The 25,600-nt window shown below is 45.5% G+C and overlaps 1 protein-coding gene across 1 annotated transcript in view; it reads left to right on the top strand.

The window, feature by feature from the left end:
- Slc22a3 (solute carrier family 22 member 3) overlaps nucleotides 1–25,600 on the top strand; it is a 94,499-nt gene that overhangs the window by 63,094 nt on the left and 5,805 nt on the right. Inside the window, exons 6-9 of the mRNA XM_052750846.1 lie at nucleotides 14,844–14,941; nucleotides 15,062–15,276; nucleotides 22,619–22,727; nucleotides 23,431–23,543. Of these exons, the coding sequence (XP_052606806.1) occupies nucleotides 14,844–14,941; nucleotides 15,062–15,276; nucleotides 22,619–22,727; nucleotides 23,431–23,543 (535 nt within the window). The remainder of the gene's footprint in view (nucleotides 1–14,843; nucleotides 14,942–15,061; nucleotides 15,277–22,618; nucleotides 22,728–23,430; nucleotides 23,544–25,600) is intronic.

Below are 25,600 nucleotides of genomic sequence, written 5' to 3'. Positions count from 1 at the left end.
TCTGGTAATTGCAAAAGTTCCTAATTCAATGCTTTTAGTTCTGGGTCTCTGCCTGATGGGATAGAGGGGGTACACTTGCCTTTCCGTTTACTGGTTTTGAGCACTCTAATTTTGTCTTTGAGTCTTCATAACTCATACTGCGATAGAGAAAGACAGTTGACTCTCTCAAGTGTCTTGTTCCTGTGCCATTTGGCCAGCCTCGTGTTCTCTGCAAAATCCATTTCTGTAGTCCAAATCCCTGTGCTTCCTGCTGTGAGGCCGTGAGAGACCGGCGCCTCTCTGTGAACGCACTGTCCCGTGGAGGTGAGGGATGAACACAGTCTCCCATCTCCACAACACGGTACTGCCTTGTCTCTGGTGGGCGTTCCACAGTGGTTCACCACGCCAAGCTTCAGTACCATGACAGCACTGCTCCCTCACTCTCTGACCCACCACAACGACTGCCTTTTTCCATGAACTCATCCTCAGATGTGTGTCCGGGTGAGCATGTGAAATCTACTGTACTTCACAGAGTTAGAAGGAACATTGGTGCATGAAGTTAGTCTCCACCGTATAGACACAGCAGGAGGGTGATAGATTCACAACATGCCCCCACGGTTGGGCATGTCTGGAGGACCTAGACACTTCCACCTAGCCAGTTCCGGGTTAAAATAGCCATTTCCGGGCCAAGGCATCTCGCTAACCAGGACCCCGTGGCTTTGTATGGTTGCGTAAGAGCGTGCAAAGCAACCATGTGATCTACGCGCATGCGTGGAGTACCCACATGGACCTGTGTATGCCTGCGCCACCCAGCCTTTATAAGCCGGCGCCATATTTCCGGCTTCCTCCTTCTTCTCCACACACGCGCGCGCACACACACACACACACACACACACACACACACACACACACACACACACATACGTGTCTCTTCCGCAGGCCTGAGCACACCTGTCTGTCTCTCTTATCTTAATAAAACTCTTGTTAGTGGATTCTGTCGTGTTTCGTGACATTTCCTCGCAGGGTAAGAGTGCCGCTAAATAACTAACAGAGGGTGTAGTCGAATTTCTAAGTGGTCTTATTAAATAAAAAATATGGAGCCGGCCGGGCAGTGGTGGCGCACGTCTTTAATCCCAGCACTCGGGAGGCAGAGGCAGGTGGATCTCTGTGAGTTTGAGGCCAGCCTGGTCTACAGAGTTAGTTCCAGGAAAGGCGCAAAGCTACACACAGAAACCCTGTCTCGAAAAACCAAAAAAAAAAAAAAATGGAGCCAAATATAGGGGTGAAAGCCTTAGAGAAAGATCAGGGAAATAGGGAAAGCCACAGCTAACCTTACCTCCCCAGGAGGGAATTAGACTACACACTGCAGAAACAAGCCCACCAAAATCTAATCTCTTGGGGTTCACCAGGAGCATAGCGAGCAAGGTATCGTATCGGATGCTGGGTTTTCTGGGATAAAATCCTCTCTTTGAGAATTGAGTTCAAGAGTCCAGTAATAAGTGACTGAATTGTTTGGAACTGCAGCATGTGGGCGCTAATCATGGTCCTTCCTGCTCATGACAACAGGACCTGATTCAATACTTGGTTGAGAACCGGGCACAAGTAACATGGGCCACGTTATGTGTTCATTTGAACTCAGTGTTAGTGGAAGGAGGGAAATACAGTTTTACACACGCGTAGAAAAGGAGACTGAGAGCCTTCCTTCCCTTGTGATAAACTTGCCTCTTTCAAGGGTCTGAATAAAGAAAAGCTTAAGAGAAGAGACCTTTAAATCCTTTGTCAGAAAAAAAGACTTAGGGACTCTTAAGAAACTGGCCAGAACCAAGGGCTTTTTTTCTATTTAGAGAAATTATTCATGTAATAGCAAATCTTTGTCACAGGGGCAGCCATGGAGAGTAGGCAAAGAGGACCCCCTGCGTGAGTGGTTGTAGCACTTTTGTTCACATGCCTGTCTCCTAGCTGCTGTAAACTCAGCACCAGGGCTCTAGAAGGGTCACGTGGCTAGACCTGTGGACCAGCTCCCTAGATGGTGTGGACACACCGCATGGGTTCACAAGCCATTTGCATCCATGCCTTGTCTGAGTGATGAATTGGTATTTAACATAAATGTGTGTTTCTTCAGGTGAAGGTAAATGCCATTGGAGTGAATAATTCCAGGGAACAGGGTGTGATTCGAGCACGTGTATATTTACATGGCCGCAGTAACCAGAAATTAGAGCATAACTCCTGTCAACCTTTAAATGTTTGGACATTCAGTCCTCATACTCAGGATTGAATTTGGTGGCCTGGAAGCACACACAGAGCACATGGGAGCACACAGAGCACATGGGAGCACACAGGGCACATGGGAGCACACACATGCATCCTCCTGAACTGCTGAACTTGGTCTCAAAGTTCAAGGGAGACCCTGTACTTAGAAAAAGCTGAAGTCAGACTCCATGAACTTGATTAGCTTGGAGTCCTTGATAGGCTCTAAGAGCCCTTGATTAACTCCCACGTTCATCATATTCTGATCCTTTACTGGCCTTACGGATGATTTCTCCACGCTAATCAGGCAACTGAGTTCATAAGTGCTTCATCGGCTCTCAAAGGAGAATCTCGATTTCCATTTCCTGCCTGTATTTCAAGGTCAACACGACTCAGAAGGCTTACATTTTGAAGGAGGCTAGGGAAGGCTGATTGGATGGATATTAGCAGGATAATTTTTACCAGATGGAGTGAAGTAGAGATTAAGCTCTTACTCATATGTTTCCAAGAGCATATGGAACCCTCACAGCTTAAACATGTCTCTGGGACCTGACCTAGACAGCTCACTAAAAGTTGGTTTATGTATCCACTCTGCAGTCCAGAACAGGCTGCTAAATTGTCATTTGGGTAAAACACAGAACTGCCTCGTGCAAGATCGCTTACAGTCTCCTGTCTTGGTACACTCCATGGTCTAAAGATAACTAATCTCTCAAGTTCAACAAGCCAATTACTAATTGTTGTAGTGAGAATCTTTTTCACATTAAAAGCTGAATCACAGAGCTTTCTGTGATTAGCACACATCTGAAAACTCCAGGTGGACAGAGCTTCCAGGAGGCTGTCTCAGAAACAAAGATGTACTGAAACAGGTACTGTATGATCAGTTCATTCGCATATTCGACAGAGAGTTACGAGACTCTCTACTAGATGCTACTTTTTAAAATAACCGGCATAATATTTGCTCTCAAGACTGTCTCCCCACATACACCCAGCATCCTTGTATTTTTTCTAGTACTGTATTGTTGCATTTGTTCATTTATTATTTATTTTTATCCTCTTTGTGATCTGTTTTCTGTCTCATCAACACTCACGCTTTTTCTATTCTTTAAAGATTTGTTCATTTCTGTACTGTGCGTGTGTATGTGTATATGATGTGTATGTATATACATGGGAGGGATGCACCCACCTGTGCACATGGAGACCAGATGAAGGGCATCTGGTGCAGTCCTCCATCACTGTCCTCTTTCTCCTTTGAGACAAGGTTTCTCCTCGAACCTGAGCTTGGGTTTTATTGGCTAGGCTGAAAGCCAGCGAGCCTCCGTGACTGTCCTGTCCCAACTCCCTTTGGAATAATGTGTGGGCAAAGACCCAGCTTGTTACATGGATGCTGGGACTTGGGCTCCAGGCTTTGTGATTGAGCAGCAAGCTCCCCTAACCACTGAGCCATCTCTCCTCTCTCCTAAAACTGCTCCTTACTCCACTCTACTTTCTTTCCTGTTGTGGACATGTTTAAAGGAACCGAATGGAAGCATTCCTTTCGTGTGTTGATGAAGTGGAGCCCTGGCATGCTTTCGTTTTGATTGTTTTGTGAATGAACAGAGAAGCACTTGAGGGGTCGGGGTGGTGGCTCAGTCAGTCATGTGCTTGCCATGTAGGCATGAGGACCTGAGTTCAGATCCCCAGCGCCAAGTAACATCCAGGTGTGGCACACACATCTGTAACCTCAACACTGGAGGCTTGGAGACAGGCTGATTCCTGGGATTTACTGGTCAGCCAGTCTCAGTGAACTGCAGATTCAGTGAGAGGTTCTGTCTCAGAAAATAAGGGGGAGAACAATCTAGAAAGATACCTGCCATCAAACGCTGACCTCCACCTGCATGCATATGTGCATATACATGCACACACACACATATGCATACACACACACACACACACACACACACACACACACACACACACACACACGGCATTCAAATTGAAATCTTGGCCAGTACAATAGTTAATTATGAAAACAAATCTACATATTTATTGGAATGCAATAAATCAAGTCACAGCTCATAAAGGCAGAAATAGGTACAGTGTAACGTCAACACAGATCACAATGGTGCAGATCCTAGCCAAATGGTTGTTGTGCTCCACTTTCAGCACAGTTCTAACCTGGAATCCCAAGGGTGGTATGTACTACCTGCTTGTGGCTTGCACATTCAAGTGTCTCCTCTTCCCCTAGAAAAGGTTCTGATCTGAGCAACAAGAACACACCAGCAAACAGTAAGTCACTGTATTCATAATTGTCTGAGTGCTGAGATCAAGAAAGAGGAGCAGCTGGCCAGTCCCAGACCCCATCAAAGGATTAGGACATTCATTGTGGGGCATGTAAACTGATCTCCACACTCCTCGATCATTCCCGAATTTCTTGGGTAATTTCTCAGCACTCCCAAAGGAAACATTGAAAAAAGGGGGTGATTCTGAAGAGACCTGGGGGTAGGGGGTTGTAAGGGTATTTGGTGACTGTTGCTTATTCTCAGGTAGAGTGGAGTTAGATATCACCTGTCTGTGCTGGTACCCTTATGAGTCCAGGATGAGGCTGAAGAATGACTCCTCCAATCTGTTCCATAACTGAGCCGACTTGAGGACCAGTTAACAAGCAGACATAGGATTGTATCTTTTCCGTCTCTGAGTCTAACATAATTTATAAATAGAATCTGCCACCTGATCTTCTGGGTTCTAACTCTCAATGGCTTTAGCACACCTGTCTGTGCAGCTTCAGCCAGGGCACAGGCAGGCTGCAGCTAGGGTCACCAGGGAGCGGAGCCTGTCTTGGCTTGTCTTCCCCTTGCGGTGGTACAAGGCCTGAATGAAAGCACCTTCAGGGGAAGGGTCTGGCTCACAAGTCCCGACTGCCGTCCACCATTGCGCAGAAGTGACGGCAGAGTGAGAGCACCGGTCACGTGACACCCGCAGTTAAGAGCAGAGAACCATGAACTGAGACATGGATGCCTGCGCTTGGGTCACTTTTGTGACGGTCACTGCTATAGTCTCACAGACTCCTTATGAGCCGGGAGAGGCTAGCTAGGCTTTATCTGTAATGAACACTACCTAAGGTTCCAGAGTTTGAAACAACCCAGGCTTAATTCCTGCTTGTGCCCTGCAGGGTCACAGAGAAGGGTGGAGGCTATCCTTTCCTGTAGTTCTGGAAGCCACCGTGTAGAGCGCTGAAGGAAAAGATCAATGCTAGAGGGCCGGGCCACAGTTCTTTTATTGGCAGATTTGCAGAACTGGCCCCACCTTGTCACGCACGAGGGGCGAGGCAGAGCAGGCTTACTGTGCCATGTAGTGGGGTAGAGAAGAGGAAGGGGCTCAAAAATATTTGGCAAGACACTGGGGATGATTAGCTAGCACTTACCAAAGAGAAAGAAAAGAGAAACAAAACAAAGGAAAAAAAAACAAAGGAAATCAAACCTACTGAAAGCATGGGAGGATTCCATCAGGAAACAATGACCTGAAGATAAACTCTTCTATTTCATTACAGCGGAGGGGATTTGTGCTTCTAACTGATAAATGTAACTGTGACAGAGCACAGACACAACTTCAAAGTTCCCACAGGAGCAAACACGAAGACCCCTTTCCTGGGTGGAGAATCCCCCGGTTTTCCCAGCACACACTGAGGACGAAGGGGAAGGCTGAGCCCTGAGGAATGGGGTTCCCTGGGATGAGAAATTCAAGGGACGCAGCTCAGATCCGGGGTGTGGGGTTCGACACCCCAGCTGGAGGACCGGAGGAGATGACGGGGAGCCAAGGGATGAGAATATGGTGGCAGCAGTGGTCGGGGAACGTAGGGTCTCCTGTCTGTAAGAGCGGCAGGAAGGAAGAGAAGAGGGGAGTCCTGCCCCCTCCTGTGAGGAGATCACTGCCCTCAGCATCCCCTGCCTCTGCTCCTAGAGAACACCATCCTGGACTGGCTCTTACCACCATTGCCCTGAGTGACGTGAGATCAGCACCCGTCGTCACCCTGGCTGCCCTTATCCTGCAGTGCTGTACCCAGCACAGGGGTGAGAGAACCCCGGTGCTGGAGTGGACACCCCAGCTGGTGGGCAGAGTTTGCGTGTTACTTAGCAAGTTGTCAAAGGCAAAATTCTTAGGACATTGACTCCTGATGCATCGGGAGACCAAGAAGCAGGCACGATAGGAATCATGATGGGGTGGGCTTGGGCTGTTGAATTTTATATGTGGTACTTGGCTTGCTTGAACTGGTTCGCGGTACCTTTTTTCCTCTGCCCACACCAAATGGCACTCCCTTGTCTTGCGTCTTACCCAATTTTCCTATTCAGAACTGAAGTCTGTGTGTAGCCGTGCAGGCTACTGTGGTTAAAGACATTGGGCATTCTTGAGCTTTGACACTGAGAACTTTTCTGTTTCCATGGTGATTGTGGGCATCTCTGGATGCTCCTGGCAAGTTCAGTAGCATGTCTAATTCAGTCCCCTGTCATCAACCCCCTGTGTTTCCCACACATCCTGTGTCTCTTGGGTGCTGGAGTTTTAGAAGCGAGTGCGGTCTCCTGTTCCCTGGAAGACAGTTCTTACAGTAATGTGCCTAGTAAAGAATAAAAATAAAAACAGTCCCAGCTTTGTTTCTAAGAAATGAAAAAATATGCCCACATGTGACTCATAACCACAGCTCTGGGCCCTCGCTGGGGCTGCGGCTGTGGCTGCAGCTGGTCTTGGAGGCCTCAGATGGGAGGCACCATGGTGGTTCTGTGGCATTGTGCAGAATGCCAAGTCACATGGGTGGAGACAAGGAAGGAGTCCCTCAGGGCCGAAGAGCTCTTGGAGTAGATCTGAGAGCCACAGAGGACCTGCAGAAGAGCCCCAGGATTAGGGTGTCGGTACCCATTGTCTAGTACCACAGCCCCTGGCCTCACATGTATTAGGGGGAAAAGATTCAATTGGTCCATACTGAGATTTATGACGAGAGAAAACTACACAGTGAATTTTAGAGATGTGTTCCAAAACAGAACACAAATGACTCATGAATGACCTCATATGGAAACGATAATGTTTGAATGGATTGGGGTCAATAAAACATATCATTTTGATTAATTTCACCTATTATTTTTAGCATCTGTGTCTCCACCATGAGGCAATATCAACTCACCCATGCGGCTCACACTTTGTTTTTATCGTGCAGCTCTGGTCTGGGGGACTGTGGGTCATTCATTTTGGTAAGCGCTGGTCATCCCTAGACATCTTGACATAGATATTTCTTTCTTGTGGTTGATTGGAAAAAAAAAACAAAACTGTAGGTTTGATGAAAGAGATGAAAGTCATGTATTTGTATCATTTCCCCACCACCCCTTTTCCTTACTCCTTCCGAACCCCTACACACACACACACACACACACACACACACACACACACACACACACACACACACAGCATTTAGTGCTGTTCATATGTGTGCGGACTTAGAGCTGACAGCTCGGATTGGTTATCCTCCCGGGGCTCACCGCTGGAGCAGCCTCCTTTTCCTTCCCTCTCAGCAGTGTGTAGCTCTTCTTCTGGTCATGGGGTTTTGTGAGATTTCCCTATCCGGGTTGGTGTGTCAACTGTGGTTGTCATTTCTCAGGTCTTGTTTAGGCAGCCACACTGTTGAGGTTTCATGGGCATGACTTCCCTGCCACATACGGAAAACACTATCTTCAGCAGGTGCTCTGAGCTCTGCCTCATATTACAGTTTTAATAGTTTTATTTTTTCCAAGTTTCCCGAAGTACTGCAGGTAGCTTGGTGACTCTGCTTCGTGGAGAGCAAGCAGTATGTACTTTGAGTAGCTTGGCATACTGTTTTCTTCCTGGAAAGCAGGCGGTTTGGATTGCGCGTACCTTAGTATACCATTCTCTTCATGGAGAGCAGGCGGTGTGGACTGTGCATAGCTCAGCACACTGCTGTCTTCATGGAGAGCAGGCGGTGTGGACTGTAGATAGGTCGGCTCACTGCTGTCTTCATGGGGAGCATGCGGTGCTCTTCTGCCCAGCAGTTAGCTGAAGCCCTTTCATGTCAGATCCCAGAACCTCTGGTGCTTCTGGGGCTGGCCTTTGTCTGAATAATGGGGTCACCCACTAGACAGTGGATGAAAGGCCCTGAGTATCCCCCAGCAGTCACTGGCCACCCTTCCAGCACCTCCATGCCCTCTTCCTCTGGGTACTTGTCTGTAAGACTTGGGAGTTTAGCTTTGAGGTATTTCCTGACTGTTCAAATAAGTAAGCCTCAAATCTTCAAACAATCATTGATTCACACTGACTTGGAGAATAGAAGCTTCTAGAGGGTGGAGCCTGTAGTCAACTTATGATGACATCATCACTGAATATATCATGATGATGAAAGGGCTCATGGCCATCTCAGCTGATAAATCACCCACTGAGAACCACTAAATGGATTCTCCAAGGCTACAGATGCAGCCACTGGCCCTTTGCCCTCTCCTGCTTGGGGCAGATCCTCCATGTAAGAGGTGTTCTTCCCTCCTGAGCCTGGGGGACCAACACCTCTTCCAAACCCAGAGCTCTGGGAAGAACTAAGGCTTAGGAGTCAGCAGATGAACTGGGACTATTCATTGACTCAGTTTCTTCTGCTAGTTCCCTGAGGAACCTGAAATACAGATTGAGATCTGAGGCCTAGGGCGGGTTGTATTAGTGAGCCGCCGCTGGGTACGGCAGGCTGCTGAGTGACTCCATGTACCAAGTCTCTTGAACACACTAGCTTCCGTGTGCTTTTTAAAATAACCACACCCACTTTATTTTAGTGTGGGATGTCAACGGTGACAAACTGATATGAAATGTAGTTGTTATGTTCAAAATATCACATCGAATGCAAGTTTTAAGAATGAGTGGTGACAGTTTGCATTGGGAAGAGCTTCATGTCACAGTACGTTTTGGAATATCTCTGTAACAGCAGTAGCTATGAGTCAGTGGTGAGTGAATTATCCCCTACAGGTAAATGCCTCTTAAATGTCATTAAAAAAATAACTCTAACACTAGCAGCATCTGGCTTACACGTGCATGTATCTACATGTATATAGCATCTAACTGAATCTTCAGAGTCAGAGTATTAGCATCCTTGCACTACTGAAGAGGAAACCAAGCTCATGGTACTTCAATAACACATTAAGTGAAAAAAAAATTATATTGTGAGCAAAATATCACATCACCAACCTAATCCATCTGGGTGTTGTTTTCTGACCTGAAACTTGCTCTCCATTTGGGGAGCTCTTGGCATCATTTTTTTTTTTTTATAACATGGTTATTTGTAAAGCTTTTCTCTTTCTTGGCAACTTAAATTAAAAATTCATGCTGAAGAAATATATCAGAAAGTTACTGGGAAGAATTATAAAGGCGACTGAGCTGATCAGAGGGTACTCTTTTAACATAGCCTGAATCCCTGCTGATGGTCTGTCTATGAGGCCTCGGCAGAATGGAAAGACAGTTGGAGGGATGGTTAGAGCAAGTAGCGCTTCAGTTTTGTGAGAGGCAAGGAGGGCAGCATCTGCCGTTGAAACCTTGGGTGATACCTCTGATGAGAGCATTGCTGGGAACCGAGCCTCTAAACAGACAAATATTACACAAGCGGCCCCCTGCCCTTCTGCTGCAAATCAAGGCTTGTCCCACTTGGAACCCATAGAAGTGTGACAAGGTAGAGTGGCAACCAACACGGCGTAGAAGAAGGGGTCACTCCAGATCCTGTGTCTATTGAGGTTCTAAAGAAAGAAAAGCTGTTCCAACAGGGAGAAGATGAGGGATACCCTCAACAGACTGGATAGAATTTGGGGAAATCGTGAAGGAACTTGTGGGCATGTGCCGTGTCGTAGGCACAGTAATTGTTATACAATTACAGATGTATCAAAACTCATAGAGGGCTTCATTTTAAATTGCTGGGTTTTATTGTATAGAGACCACATCTTATTAAAATGCATTTTTAAAAATGTGTAACAATCTGGAATAGCATTTCAGGTCTTTTGTTTCTGACCCAGACTAGGCAAAAGTCTGGTAACCTTTGGCATTGGAAGAGAAACATGGCCACAGAGTGAGAAGTTATGTAAAAGAACAGTAGCCCCAGACGCCGCATGCCTGAGTTGGCAGGACTCGATTAGATACGTTCCATCCATGATACGGCTCTTAGTCTCTCGAGGTCTTTGGACATCCAGAAAGTGGGTCATCTTTCAGAATATCTGCGTCACTGCAGGGACGATGCTAATAAATCAAAGACCAGCTGGGTTCGCTCTGCACTGTAACAAAATACTTACCTGCCTGACAGTACTATTAATCCCTTCATTCACTGTGCAGGGAAGGGCTGTGTAGTGCTTCTGATTACTTTCCCTTGTTACCAGCAGTTCATAGTTTATATTGATTATATGGCTACATGCTAAACTTGTGCTTTGGAAAAGCAGAGTTGAGTCCCTGCTTTGTCCCAAATCTCATGAATGTTACACTGAAACAAGTATGTTTACAGGGAATTGGAACTGGAGTGAATTAGAATATGGAAGCAGTTATTTTAACAATAAAATCAATTTGCCTAAAGTATTCAGCGGTCAAAGCAAAGAGATTGTTCTGGATTGGAGTCTTTGGATAATTCTGCTTTTGGCGTCAAGTGACAGAAAGCCAACTTAAATGCACTTGGACAGTAAGGACTCTCACTGGCTCATGTATCTGGAATTCGAGACCCTACAGGGTTCAGAGGTGTCCTAGCCAGGGTCTGGGTAACTCATTAAGCCTGCTTTCCCCTCTCTCCACCCTGACCAGGCAGCTGCATTCTCAGACTGGTTCCCTGTGGATGTCGGGTGTCTGCCAAGATCTAGTTGGGCCTGCTATTTTGTCATTAATTTTTTGAGGTGAGGGAGAGAGGAGATTCCTTTGGGTATCTCTGAATTAAGGGAAGAAAAAGATTTTTTCCAGAATGTTTTGTTCGTTGGCCCAAACTGAGGCCCGGGCTTATTTTCTCATCGGCTCAGACTGGGATACATGTCCAGTCAGAGGATAGTATTACCATTTCTAATTTGTCCAAGTAAAGACTTATGTTTCTCATGGGCCCAGGTGGAGTAACATGCCCATTTCTCATTGGCTCAAGTGGGATACATGTCCAGTCAGAGGATAGTATTACCGTGAGATAATCAGGCCTTCCCATAACCAGATGCAAAGATTGCTCCACTGAGAACATGAATTGATTGATTGTGTGTGTGTGTGTGTGTGTGTGTGTGTGTGCGCACGCGCACACACACATACAGGGGAAAGGGCCTGTTAAAAGACCATCGGTACATTGATATTTAATTTAAATTCATCACTTAGAAATACTATCTCTTGTTACAAAAATAATTTATTTTTATTCTTGTTATGTATGTGAATAGGTATGCACATGTTTCTAAAGTCCACAAGTCAACCCTGGGTGTCGTTCCTCGGGAACCATTCACCCCATTTTTTGGAGACAGGGTTTCTCATTGCCCTGGAGCTCAAGCGTAGGCCTCCCAACACTAAACTCCCAAGCATACAGCACCACATCCAGCTTTTCTATGTGGGTCCTGGGGAGTGGAGTTCATGTTCTCATGCTCACATGATAAAGACCTAGCTGTTTTTTAAAAGGATATTTACAGTAAAAAAAGAAGAGCAAAAAAATCTCCATAGTCCCTCTAACTCATAAGAACTATGAACGAGATGATCAAACTACACTTTTAATCAGTGAAATCAAAGTATTCTATATACTGCAGAATATAGCAGTTAAAATGCAGAGTTGGACTTCAGCATCCAGATTCATGCACTGACTGTCTAGGGGTCCTCCTGGGGTCAGATTCTCAACTGTTCCTTCTCTAATGGTAGTTACAGTTGGTCTGTGCGAATTCCTCCAGCATTAACCCTACACCTCCCAGTCAGCAAACGATGGCTCACAGGCCAGATCAGCTTGCTGTGTCTCTGTAAATAAAGGTTTATTAGAATCTGTGTGTATATGGTCTATGCTGTTTTCATACCACAGTGGCAAAGTCAGTCATTTCAAGAGAGAATTTGAAGATTGCAAATTCAAAAGCATCCACCATGTGGCCCTTTGCTCGGGACCACTTGCGGACCCTACTGTCCTTCAGCATCTGATGTTACCATTCTTTGCTCCGATGCTGACTGGATGTCTGTCAAAAAGAAATACATATCTACAGAGCTAAGGACATCAAGCAGGGCGAGGCCACAGTGTCACCACTTAGAGACAATTACAGAGCGTGGGTGGGGGCTCCGATATTTGGCTGTGTGTGTAATCTGCAGTGCATGGTTTTCCTTTAATTCTGAGATGCTGGGCTTGGGCCTGAGTGAAAAGGCATTGCTCAAAGTCTTACCTAGTGGACAGGAATCATAGCTGTGGGTAGAGTATAAGAAGGCTGAAGAGGAAATAGAAAGGGTCTGTGAAAATAGATTGCCTTTGAAAAGACGGTCTCCTGTGTGTGTGCTGGGTGGCCAGTGTGCGGATGTGGAGGCAGTGATGTCAGTGGCTCCCGGGGGTGAAGAGAGAGGAGAAGCACACCACTGAGCAGGGCCAAGGCTGACTCGTGGAAAAAGCTAGTCATGATGGGCTCCAGGAACCACCCTAATAGTATGTTTTCATTTTGAATTTCAAGACCCTTCTTTAAAAATCTAAGTGATTTGACTCAAATCTAATTTATATAAATCACATTAGTCCAGAATTAACTTTTTCATGTTTGAACTGGAAGATTCCATTTTAGTTTTTGGTGTCCTTTAAAATGCATGTGGAAATAGCCACCAACTGTAGAATGCTTGTGGGTAGAAGATTCCTCCATGCCCCATAGCAGTGTGGGAGGGTCAACAATGGAGGAGTTCCTAGACACAGATGTCAAATATTGACCCTGTACCCTCCTGTTGTTTAATTCTCGTGGTCCTGGGCTTGCTCTTTTCATCGATCAATTTGAATTCATAAAAATACTTCAATGATAATTAAATAAAATAGTCCGTGTATTTAGTCCAGAATTTAACAGATATGAATCCCTCCATACACACTGATCATTTTAATGTGGATAATGCTTCTGGTTGTCAGGATTTGGGCTGGGTGTTTCTTATTCTTCTGGCCTCTTATCCAGATAATTAAACACAGGGGCTCACATAGATTTGGAAAAGAAACACGATAATATTACTTGGAGCAGAGAGCTGGCACAGGTTAGAGATCTGTCAGATGGACAGCAAACTACATGAGGAAAGACGCTCAGGGCCCTGATTATTGTTTGGGACTCTGTTTATGGGGTTCAAAAAAGGGAGGAGTTGGTTACTAAGGGGTGTAGCTTGGGTGGTTCCCTAGTTTAATTGATAGATTATATGATCATCTTCCCTTAATGTATCTGATTTTAATCATGTGCGTGCCAAATCATGCACAAGCATAAGATAGTAAATAGAACCTAAAAGGTTACTTGAAGACATAGCTTAGCCTTACTGAGCAATGAACCCCAAATCAGTTCAGGCCAGACCAAGCCTTCTGTTCTTCAAACCTGGCTATATTGGGAATGTATTTAAACAGAAACTGTCTAAATTCCATCAATGATAGGCATGGGGGACCTTCTGCCAGATTGTTCTGAGATGGGAGTATATGCATCTAGTACAGGTGGGAGGCCGAGGGTCCTGAGGTTACTCGGTGCATTGTATATGCATAGTATGTGAGGTGGGGGAGCTAGGCTACCAAGTGCATTATTACAAGAGGCAAGCATACATGGACCAGAACCAAACGGGAGTCCCAACATACTGAACTGCCTCCTATGCTTGCCTGCCTCAGACAATGCATAGAAACTCCATGGGAAAAGCTTGGTTTATGAACCATGGAAAAATATATTGCTGTCATCTGTTCCTCTTCTGCGTGATGTCCTCATCTTACTCTGAAGCAGTAAAGCTGAAAACATGAAGAGAAATGCCTCAGTGGTGCCTGTTCTGGAGTCATTTCTATTGCTGGGATAAAATGCCCCAACATACACCACTTAGATGAGAATGGCTTTATCTGGCCCACAATTCCTGGTTACAGTCCATCAATCCAGGGAAGCCAGACCTCAAACAGCTGGCCACATCGTATCCACAGTCAATAGAAAATAGACTATATGCATCCTCGCTTGGCCCTGGGCTTCCTTTCTGTTCTCTTCATAGCCCAGGGTCCAGCCCATGAAACAGCACCACCAACATTCAGAGTGAATCTTCCCACCTTGATTAACCATGAAAACAGTCCCGCACAGGTGTGTCTACAGGCCAACATGATCTAGACGGTTAAACAGCATAATACTGTTACATTTAGAAGTGTTTCTAGGGAACAGGTGTTGTATTAGCCAGGATGCTGAAAGGAAAGATACATAGTAATGTAAAGGGAATTTGATCTGAAGCAGTTTAGCATCGGTTTATCTTCAGATGTTTTCCTGAGTTAACTGCATCTCTGTGGATCCGACGTATTGAAAATACTGGACAAACTCCCTATGGCCAGTTTTGAAGATGGAATTGTGAAGGGCCCAGAAGTTCAGGAACATCATTTTAATTTTGTACCATTAACAACAAGTTTACACGATGCAGGTGTATCTTGCTGTAAAATGCTGCTGACATCAGTCTTTCTCATCTAGATCACTGTTACAGATGAAGAAGTGAGTAACCCATCCTTTTTAGACCTTGTGAGAACGCCCCAAATGAGGAAATGCACACTTATTCTTATGTACGCTTGGTAAGTTGACTTGGGCTGGGTTTCAAGGCCGGGATCAAGTACGTAGTTCATCATTTCCTTCTGTTCACAGGTCCTGTTCTCTCTTACTTTGCTTCCCTGGTGTCTTCTGATGTTTTGCAGGTTCACAAGTGCTGTGGTCTATCAAGGACTTGTCATGCGCCTGGGAATAGTCGGAGGCAACCTCTACATAGACTTCTTCATCTCTGGGCTTGTGGAGCTGCCTGGGGCTCTCTTGATTCTTCTGACCATTGAGCGTCTTGGACGACGCCTCCCCTTTGCAGCAAGCAATATAGTGGCTGGCGTGGCATGCCTGGTCACTGCATTCTTACCAGAAGGTAGTCTTCCTTCACATTTAGTTGACAGTTCCCAAAGAACTTGACAAAAATGTAATGATTACATATGGCGGAGCGGTTAGGGGTCACTCGTCTTTGGCACCAGGCAAGCTTGGGCGGGTACCACTCTGTTTTCTGTTTCATGAGTGCAAAGACTGATACGTCGATACCTCTCTTTACTGAAATGTTAGGTTTGTTTATTGATGAAAAGGGGATGATACTAGATCTAGGTCATAGGGATGTGATGTCGCCGATACTGTTTAACATATTTCCCAAGCATCTACCATACTGCAGACACCAAGCTGCGCCCCAGGTTAGGGACAGAAGGAAGATGTGGCTTTATATGGCTCATAGCCTATTAAGAGACACAGACATTTTAATAATGTCACAACGAGAATGTGGTCAATGAATAGAATTGACAAAGGTGTGGGAGAGGAGGGGGAGGGAGAGGAGGGAGTGAGGGAGGAGGGAGTGGGGGAGAAGTTCTGTGTAGGCCCAAGGGAGGAGTCATAACTCTACTAACAGCCATTTCTTCCTGTTATTTTTCCCAAAACCATGAAAAGTTTTGTGAGTTCAGGAACTCAGGCTTCTCTGTTATTGCTGGAAACTGTCTCGAGCAAGGCAGAGGCTGGTCAGCCCCTGGCACGACTGTCCCCATAGGACGTGGCGGGAGCTTGGTGCTACCTATGAACTTCTGCAGAAGGGACTGTGAGCTGCTCGCACCTGTAGCAGTTTGGGACATGGCAGGAGGGAGAGATGCCAGAGTGTCACTTGCACCTGGGGAAGTCTGGCTGGGATGGAGATGACAGTTCCTTTTAGAGAAGTTGCAGAGGTCAATATTCCAGGGCTTGGGGGGATGGTGGGTAGGGGTCAGGAGGAGGAGGAAAAAAGGATTGCCAAAGGCTCCAGATGCTCAGTCAGCAGCCCAGGTGACCTCTGCCACAGAACACAGCTGGAGCTACAAAGAGGAGGCCGTTCTAACTCCCCCCCACCCCCCACCCCCGTGCTCAAGGTGTGAATTGGAGCACAGGATGCATTTCTATATACTGGGTGTACAATGGAAGCTGGGCAGGAAGCCGGGTTCTCCACAGTCCTGTGAAGGAAGCAGTCTGTCTTTGAGACTACTGAAGGCCAGGAAAGAGGGCACTGCTAGAGTTGAAGAGATCAGAGCGGACACACACAAAGGAGACTTCATATTAGACACTGGTTCTCGAATTCCCAAGATAGCAGTTAGACCTTACTTGGATAACACTACAGAAGTGCCAATCCTCAGAACAGAAAAGGTAAATGATGTGCAATTCCATCCTGCTGCAATGGCTGATGAAAGGCAAAAACTCAGGTTGCTCTCTTTTTCTCAAGCGCATCCGACTCCCAGGGCTGCAGCAATGAATCTCCACCAGCTGGGTGGCTGGACAGCAGACTCCCACACACAAGGGTGACCTCTAAAAGCACAGGCAGGGCGGTTCCTCCCAGAGCCTCTGAGCTAGCAGCGTCTCTAGCCTCTCTCTGGTCACCCTCATCATTTCTTGGTGTCTCTCCAACTGCTATCTCTATCTTCATGTGACACTCTCCCTCTTGGTCTCTATTCCCAAATATGATCACATTCCAAGCTTCCAAGTAAAGATGAATTTGAAGAAACACAAATAGCCCATTGCATAGTCAGCATATCTTAAAAGCTACAGAAGCTGGGGCTGGAGAGATGGCTCAGTGGTTAAGAATACTGGCTGCTCTTCCAGAGGTCACAGGTTCAGTTCCCAGCCCCCATTTCAGGTGGCTCCCAACCACCTGTAACTCCAGGTCCAAGGTATCTGATGTCTTCTTCCGACCTTGAGAGACAGACAGGTGTATCTGATGCCCTCTTCCGACCTCCCACAGATTGACAGACACAGACACACACACACACACACACACACACACACACACACACACACACACACACACTACACACTACACACAAATAAAAATAAAAATAGATCTTTAAAAAAGAGCCCCCGAAGCTGAATAATAGTCATCCATCTGTGTGTTGGTGCCTATCTATTTTTTTTAAAGATTTATTTATTTATTATGTATACAGTGTTCTGTCTGCATATACACCTGCAGGCCAGAAGAGGGCACCAGATTTCATTACGGATGGTTGTGAGCCACCATGTGGTTGCTGGGAACTGAACTCAGGACCTCTGGAAGAACAGCCAGTGCTCTTAACCGCTGAGCCATCTCTCCAGCCCTATTTTGTTTTTTTGAGACAGGGTTTCTTTGTAGCTTTGGAGCCTGTCCTGGACTAGCTCTGTAGACCAGGCTGGCCTTGAACTCACAGAGATCCGCCTGCTTCTGCCTCCCGAGTGCTGGGATTACAGGCGTGCGCCACCACCGCCCGGCTGCCTATCTATTTAATATTGATTAATTGATGGCCACTAAACAGGACAAAAGAAACATGATTACTTTCCTCAGAGGTACACAATTTCAATTAAAGGGTGAAAACTTAAGAAATAGTTATAGAATTCTCTGCTTGGAAATTCTTTCTCTCTCCTTCCCTTCCTCCTTCCCTGTCTCCCTCTCTTTCTCACTCTGTATGTGTTCATGTGTGTGCAAGTGCTCATGTTGGTGTGGGTGTTTACAGTCATGTGCAGACCTGAGGTCAGCATGTGTGTCCTTGCTCAGCACCATCTGCTCTATCTCTCGGGACGGGGTCTCTAACTGGCCTGCAGTTTACTAAGAAGGCAAGACTGCTTGGCCAGTGAGCCCTGGGGCTCCTTGTCTCTACTCGCCTAGCACTGGGATGTCAAGTGATCATCACCCTTCTTGACCTTTTCATGTGGCTTCTGGGAATCAAACTGTGGTCCTCATACGTGCTTTTATAGTCATGAGTCTGCTACGATTGACGGCCCAGAATAAGCTATGAATTCCATGTATGAACAGAAGCCCTCCCTTCAGCAAGCACCCCTTCTAATTTAAAGGGCTTTTGGCCTTGACTCCTAGGACAGACTGTGAAATTAGCATTAGGAATGCCTTTCTAAGCCTTTCTTCTTAGCGGGACTTGACATCAACTCTGAAAATCACTTCTCTGAAACCTTTCTTTTTATGTTCTGAGAATGAACTTGAGAAAAAGAAATGATCTTCCCGGCTAACTGTTAAGATTCACTGTCTAGATAGCACACCTCTGAAGTCTGGAAAGTCAGCACTTTCTGTAGACACAGGCAGCTGTCCTCTTCAGTTCTACTCAGTGTGGCTACAGACCTGGCAGGCAAGTCCCCCTCCCAGAGTGAGACTATCTTTTACTTTATTTAAGTAAAAAGTGCATCTGTCTATCCAATTTACATATCTTTGTTAGGACTTTTCTCTAGACTTTATTTCTGGACTCAGCAGATGGTACATCCAGAGGAGAGTGAAAGTTATGTGTTTTTAAATTCTATATCTTTTCTTCCAAAGCTGAGCTTCAAGACTCTAGCTGCCTGAGCAAGGCCCTCATCCATAGAGGAAGATCATTTCTCTGTGTTCTCTCGTGACTATGGAAAGTGACTTTAGATGTTATGGTCATTTTTCATCTATGTGAGCATGTGTGGGAAGAAAGAAAGAGAGGTGAGAGAGACAGAGACAGAGAGAGACACTCACACAGAGACAGAGAGAGGGAGAGAGAGAGAGAGAGAGAGAGAGAGAGAGAGAGAGAGAGAGAGACTGTGCATTTTTTGTAGCCCAGGCTGACTTCAAACTTGCTATATAGCTGAGTATGACCTAACTGTAGTCGGACTTTCTTTCTTTTGGAACCCCCAGCCTCCAAATAATGGCATGGAGACGATTATTATTAATAATAATTAATTAAAGCATGGCCTTTAGCTTAGGCTTGATCCCAACTAGTTCTTATAACTTAAATTAACCTGCTTCTATTGATCTCCAGTCTGTCGTGTGGCTTTTGACCTCTCCTCCATTGCATGTCTGACTCCCTCTCCGTCTCTCTGGCATCTCTCTCACACACCTCGATTCATCCCGAGTTCCTCTCTCTGCCCAGAAGTCCCGCCTAACCTCTCCTGCCTGGCTATTGGCCCTTCAGCTCTTTATTAAACCAATTGGGTGCCTTAGGCAGGCAATGTAAAACAGCGACACATTTTTACATAGTTTGCTCAAATGTCTCACAACATGTAACTTTTAATCCTCCTGCCTCTCCCTCCTGAGTGCTGGGACTCCAGATGCCACCATTGCCCAGTTTATATGTGTTAGGGATGGAACCCAGGACTTGGTGCATACTGGGCAGACACTCTGCTAGCTGAGCTACATCCTCCATCCCTGATTTCTTTTGATTTGCCTTCACTATCAAAAAAATGTCTATTATTAGAATGATCAATGGTTTTCATTCCATACATAATTACACATAATTTACATCTGCTAGTGAACTGTTTTCAAGTTAATGTAGTGTAGTATCTTTGGAACCTCGCCCCCCCCCGCCCCCACTCCCAACAAAAGCTCTGTGCCAGTGTACTGCTCGGGAATGAGTTGAAAGTCTTTTTTTTTTTATGAATAACAATGAAAAATGATACAACGGTTTAATGCTTATCTTCCACAAATCTATCATACTCTACATAAAGTTCAATGTTTACCATAAACCACAAACCTTTACAGGGAATTTATTATGTGTAATATCTTGAATGAATAGTGGAGAACAGATAGATGATTATGGGTGCAAAACCTAATTGAGAATAAAGAATACCAGTGGCTAAATTGGTGACAGAAACCATTAAAAAAGAGCAGTGGAACTCAATAGGGCACAACAGATGGGAAAAAGTATCGGCAAGATATGCAGCACTGAAATTGAATAATTTCTTTAAATTTGAAGCTTATTAGAAAACCTGTCACCTCAAAATGATCCATAATAGTTCTAATGTTTTGAGAGCTCATGGTTTATGAAAATATCAGAGCAGTTAGTAGACATGCCCTTACATGAATTAAGCTTGAAAATGTATGGTAGTGTTAAGAGTTGAAAGTCTTTAGCCCAAGGTCTTGTAGGACAGACCGCTTCTCCTTCAAGGGTGTCAGACTGATACCTCTTCCTGTTCTATTGAATTGACTAGTTATTTGTGAATTAACCAAATATTTTTTTTATGATGGTAGTGGTGGTGGTGTGTGTATATGTAGAAAGAACATGGATATGTTTTAATTTGGTTTCTTAGTCTTAATTTTTTTCCATTGAACAATTTAAGCCTTAGTTATAAACCTAAACAGACATTGAACTTATTGGTGGGACTCACAGCAGCCGTCTTGCTATTAGTAAGGAGACTCGGACTGATGCACCTACTTTGGACAGTGATTTCTATGGAAGCAAACAGACTCCTCTATGGCCACCCTTATCACACCATCGGCTGTGACCTAGGGCATCTGGGTGAGCTTCCACTTTCCAACTCCTGCAGCAACTGCTCACTGACGGACAAAGGTGGAATGCATTTTCTAGTCCCCTCCTGGCTCTCATGAGAAAGCAAAGCCTAAATAAAAACATGTTTACAGCTGTTCTGTGTCCAAGCAGGTGGCAGCCCAGTGCATGAGCTCAGCTCTGACCTACCTCACTCCCCGACTTAACTACTGTGGCGACAGCTGCAGGTGTCCCATCCCCAAATACATCAAGTGCACTGGAATGTCCTTGGTCAGCTTCATCTAAATCTTAATTAACTGGGGCTTCCCAGCAATGACCTGGGCTTTCGAAACCTCTATCTCTGCTTGCCTTTCTGACAGTTGTTTGTAGTTTGGTTTTTTAATCTGTTGAATATTCTCTAGAGTGAGCACACATTGATGAGCTTAATGCTTTTGTTCATCATCCTTATTTGTGGTCACTCTTCTAAAAAAAAATATGGGGTCAGGAGGTGGTGGCGCACATCTTTAATCCCAGCACTTGGGAGGCAGAGGCAGGCTGATCTCTGTGAATTTGAGGCCAGCCTGGGCTACAGAGCAAATTCCAGGATAGCCAGGGCTATGCAAAGAAACCCTGTCTCAGAAAAAAATATGCCTTGTGTGGTGGTGTATGCTTCGAATGCCTAGAATCTAGCACTCAGGAGGATGACACAGGAGGATTAAGAGTTCAAGACCAGCTTGAGCTTGACTTTGTCTAAAAAAAAAAAAATGAGGGTTGCAATCTGACTCAGTGGTGAGCACTTAGCTGCCATGCATAAGGTCCTGGGTTCAAGCCTCAGCACAACAAGATAATAATGCCTAATTAGACCTTCAAGAAGATGCAATGTTTGTCTAAGAGAGAAGAGAATGATCTGGTGTGAACCTCTGTGCCCAGAGATGCTGGTACCCGAGCTGTGCCTTGACCAGCAGATACGGTCTTTATTCAGTCCCCCGCCCTCATACCGGTTCTCTAGGATAGGACAACATACATTGTATAACTTGTAAGATGTTCAGAGGCCTGACTTTTTAGAGTTAAAATGTTGAGTTCCATCTGCCCTTAAAACAAAAGAAAGGAAATGTTTCCTGGAGAATATTTGCTATGTCCCATTATTGCAGTAGAAGACGGTGGGGTGTGTTCTTCACCCAGTAAAAAAAAGCAGCTGGTCCTAAAGCAGTCTACGTTTCAAGGTTAGCCAGTTGGTGTGCATGCATCTGGCTCTTTCTAGAGAAGTTCCTGGAGGAGGAAGCATGGTTGGGGATGAAGGCAATGAAGGAAACACGCCGTGGGGATAACACGAAACCAAAACCCCTTTCCAAGGATCCCAGTTCTCAGAGCCTTTTTCCTTCTCCCTGGAAACCAGCTTAGCTGAGGAGAACAATTTTCAGCTTTCTGGTTCTGTGCAGAGTGAAGATAGACACCTGATTGTAGCATGGTGTCTAAGGGGACAGAGAGAGACTTCCTTTCAGATCAAGGCCAATGTGCGGGGCTCTCGAGAACAGCACTGCCTGGGACATTATTTCAATGCAGTGACTGCTCAGCAGATAGTTCTTAACTGTATTTCTACAATCTCTCCCCACTCAGAAAAGTATCTTCCGCCAGGCGGCAGTGGTGGCGCACGCCTTTAATCCCAGCACTCGGGAGGCAGAGGCAGGCAATTCTCCGTGAGTTCGAGGCCAGCCTGGTCTACAGAGTGAGTTCCAGGAAAGGCACAAAGCTACACAGAGAAACCCTGTCTCAAAAAACGAAACAAAACAAACAAAAAAAGAAAGAGAAGCATCTTCCATACACTGAATGTTAGCTGTCAAATTGATATTAATGAAATTTGTCTAAAATATAAAAAGTTTTTTACCATTTATGCTTAAATTATCAAGGATTTAGGTTGGGAGGACCAATGACTACTTTTTGTTGTTTTGTATAATGTTGATGAGATTGTCAGACCCTCTAACTCTTCCCTTTTAAACATTCTGTTCACAGGGATAACATGGCTGAGGACTCTAGTTGCTACCCTGGGAAGACTAGGCATAACCATGGCCTTTGAAATTGTTTATTTGGTAAATTCAGAGTTGTACCCAACAACATTACGGTAATTCTGGCATATATGTTGCCATTTCTTCTAAGTAACTATAGCCAAACGTTTCCAAGGTTGATGATATGTTAACCTGGGCTCAGTTCAGCCCCATAAGACAACAGACTTTGAGTTGTAGCTTCTGTTTGCTACCTGCTGCATTTGGTGACAGAAGTATGTCTTGTGACAGTAGCTTGAGACGGAGCTGTGAATTGTGAAAAAGGCACTAACCTGGGGACAGAAAGCCTCCTAGCATGCCTGCTTAGACTGTAGGTTAGGTCTGCATTTGCCAGCAGCACCCTGAATCGAGGCTAAGCCTTTTATGACATTATTGCCTGTCTTGCTTTGTGAGCAGCTGGTTATGAAAGGAGCATTCATGGGCTTATGCAGGTTGGCTTTCTTGCCTGACGTTATATTCCTACGGGCATACCTTGCAGGGTACCAAAGTGACATTTGAGCGTCAGGGACTGGCAGGCTATGGAGCTGCTGATGGAGAAACATCTTTTCACCAGCGCTGGAGACACACTCCCTCCCTAGCCTCACTGCCGAACAGTACAGAAGGGGAAAGGCTTGTTTAGAGCAGGAGCTAGTAGTAGCTGTCAAAGCTGGAAATAATAGAAATAGTACTGACACAACTCCTGTAATTTAGTATGTCAGAATATTTTTATGATTCTAAATTTGTCTTAAAAACTTCCATCTGAAAGTATGTTTTAATCTGCAGGAACTTTGGGGTTTCGCTCTGCTCAGGCTTGTGTGACTTTGGGGGGATCATAGCTCCGTTTCTACTCTTTCGACTAGCAGCCGTGTGGCTAGAACTACCTCTGATCATCTTTGGTAAGAATTCGTTTGTGTGGGAGTGAGTGTGTGTGTGGAGGGGTGGTGCACATGTGTATGTAGGTGCAAAGGCACATGTGTGCACAGGCTTGCAGAGGCCAGAGGTCAACCTCTGGGGCTGTTTCTCAGGAGCAATTCACCTTGTTATCAAGACAAGGTTTCTCATGAGGCTCACCAACTGGACCAGGCTAGCCAGCCGGTGAGTCTCAGGGATCCATTCACAACACTGAAATTACAAGTTCATGCTACCACTATGCCACCATGCCACCATGCTACCATGCCAACATGCCACCACACCACCATGCTACCATGCCACTATGCTACCATGCCACCATACCACCATACTACCATGCCACCATGCCACTATGCCACCATGCCACCATACCACTATGCCACCACACCACTATGGCACCATGCTACCATGCCACCATGCTACCATGCTACTATGCCACCATGCCACTATACCACTTTGCCACCATGCCACCACACCACCATGCTACCATGCCACTATACCACTATGCCACCATGCCACCACACCACCATGCTACCATGCCACTATGCTACCATGCCACCATGCTACCATACCATCATGCCACCATGCCCCCATGCCCCAATGCCACCATGCCACTACACCACCATGCTACCATGCCACTATGCCACCACGCCACCATGCCACCATGCTACCATGCCACTATGCAGCCATGCCACTATACCACCATGCTACCATGCCACCATACTACCACACCACCATGTCACTATGCCACCATGCCAGTATGCCACCATGCCACTATGCCACCATGCTACCATGCCACTATGCTACTATACTACCATGCTCAGCTTTTGACTTTTCTTCTGCAGCTAGAACACAGGTTCTCATGCTTGTGTGGCAGACATTTACTGACTCATGTACATGCTAGTCTCAAGTCCTCTCACTTATTCATGCATGGCAGAATCTGTCATGGTCACTGGGTTGCTAATGATGACATCCATCCCATCTTTTTATGACTGTTCTGGCTTTAAAGAGCCAATATGATTACCATCACATTCAAAGTGTTAAATGGTTTAAAGTCACTCTACATTAACAGGTGGTAAACAGTGTTCATGTCAGCTTCCATTGTTAGGTTCTGAGTTAAAATCAGACACTGTGAAATTCTTCTGTGATATTGGAAAATTAAAACATTAGTTTCCAGAGACCAAATTTTAGCTTCATTTTCTTACGTATAAAGATGGGCCTAAAAGCTAATTGTATCTCCTAAAATATTCAATATCTAAATTTGCTTTGATACTAAAAATGCTTTGTTAAAAAAAAATAGAGGACACAAAATTACTTCTACATGTACCCTGATCACCCATGTCCCTCATGCGTCCTGTGTGGGGATACTGTAGACTGGAGGCCCATAGCCCATCTTGTTCTAGTACATTGTGCAATGAGGTCAGGCTGGCGGCTTGACATGCGCACACAGGCATGCTGACACTATGGGAATGGGCAAAACAGAAAGCCAGCTCTTTATTTTCAGGAGCCAGTTGTTAAAGCCCACCAGCACATCACTCAGTCTCTGATGATGGGAAAGGAATAGTAGAGAACGCATTTTCCACAAATTTGCAAAGCCCTACAGAACAGCAAAGGGAAGTGGTAACCAGGGGTTGGTATGGGGTCAGTAGCTCATGGAAGAAGAGGGTTAGTGTGTTTGAACACTCTGACAACAGACTGAAGATGTCTGGGAAGTGGATTAAAGACTGCGGTGAGGAATCCCCAAAGACAGGCATAGATGAGGCTTTGCCCTGAAGGAGAGTGTCCTTAGACTATAATGTGACAGGAGAATCACAGGAAGACAATAGGTAGAGGGAGCTCCTTCCACTGACTCTGTCTTCCCAGTGAACAGCAGAGGCCTGGAGTGTCTGGAACTTGCCAGATGCACTTTAAGCATGGCCACATATCACATGCAGCCTCACAGCCCACATGGTGGCACCCATAAGACTGCATCACCTAGTGATGTCATGGCTGCGTAGTTTACCTGCATCCACTCCATGGTGGTTACACAATGAAATCACTACAT

Source organism: Peromyscus californicus, unplaced genomic scaffold (genome assembly GCF_007827085.1).
Source record: "Peromyscus californicus insignis strain IS unplaced genomic scaffold, ASM782708v3 Scaffold_22__1_contigs__length_63687245, whole genome shotgun sequence".
Taxonomy (NCBI): domain Eukaryota; kingdom Metazoa; phylum Chordata; class Mammalia; order Rodentia; family Cricetidae; genus Peromyscus; species Peromyscus californicus.
This window is presented reverse-complemented; position numbering and strand designations above follow the sequence as displayed.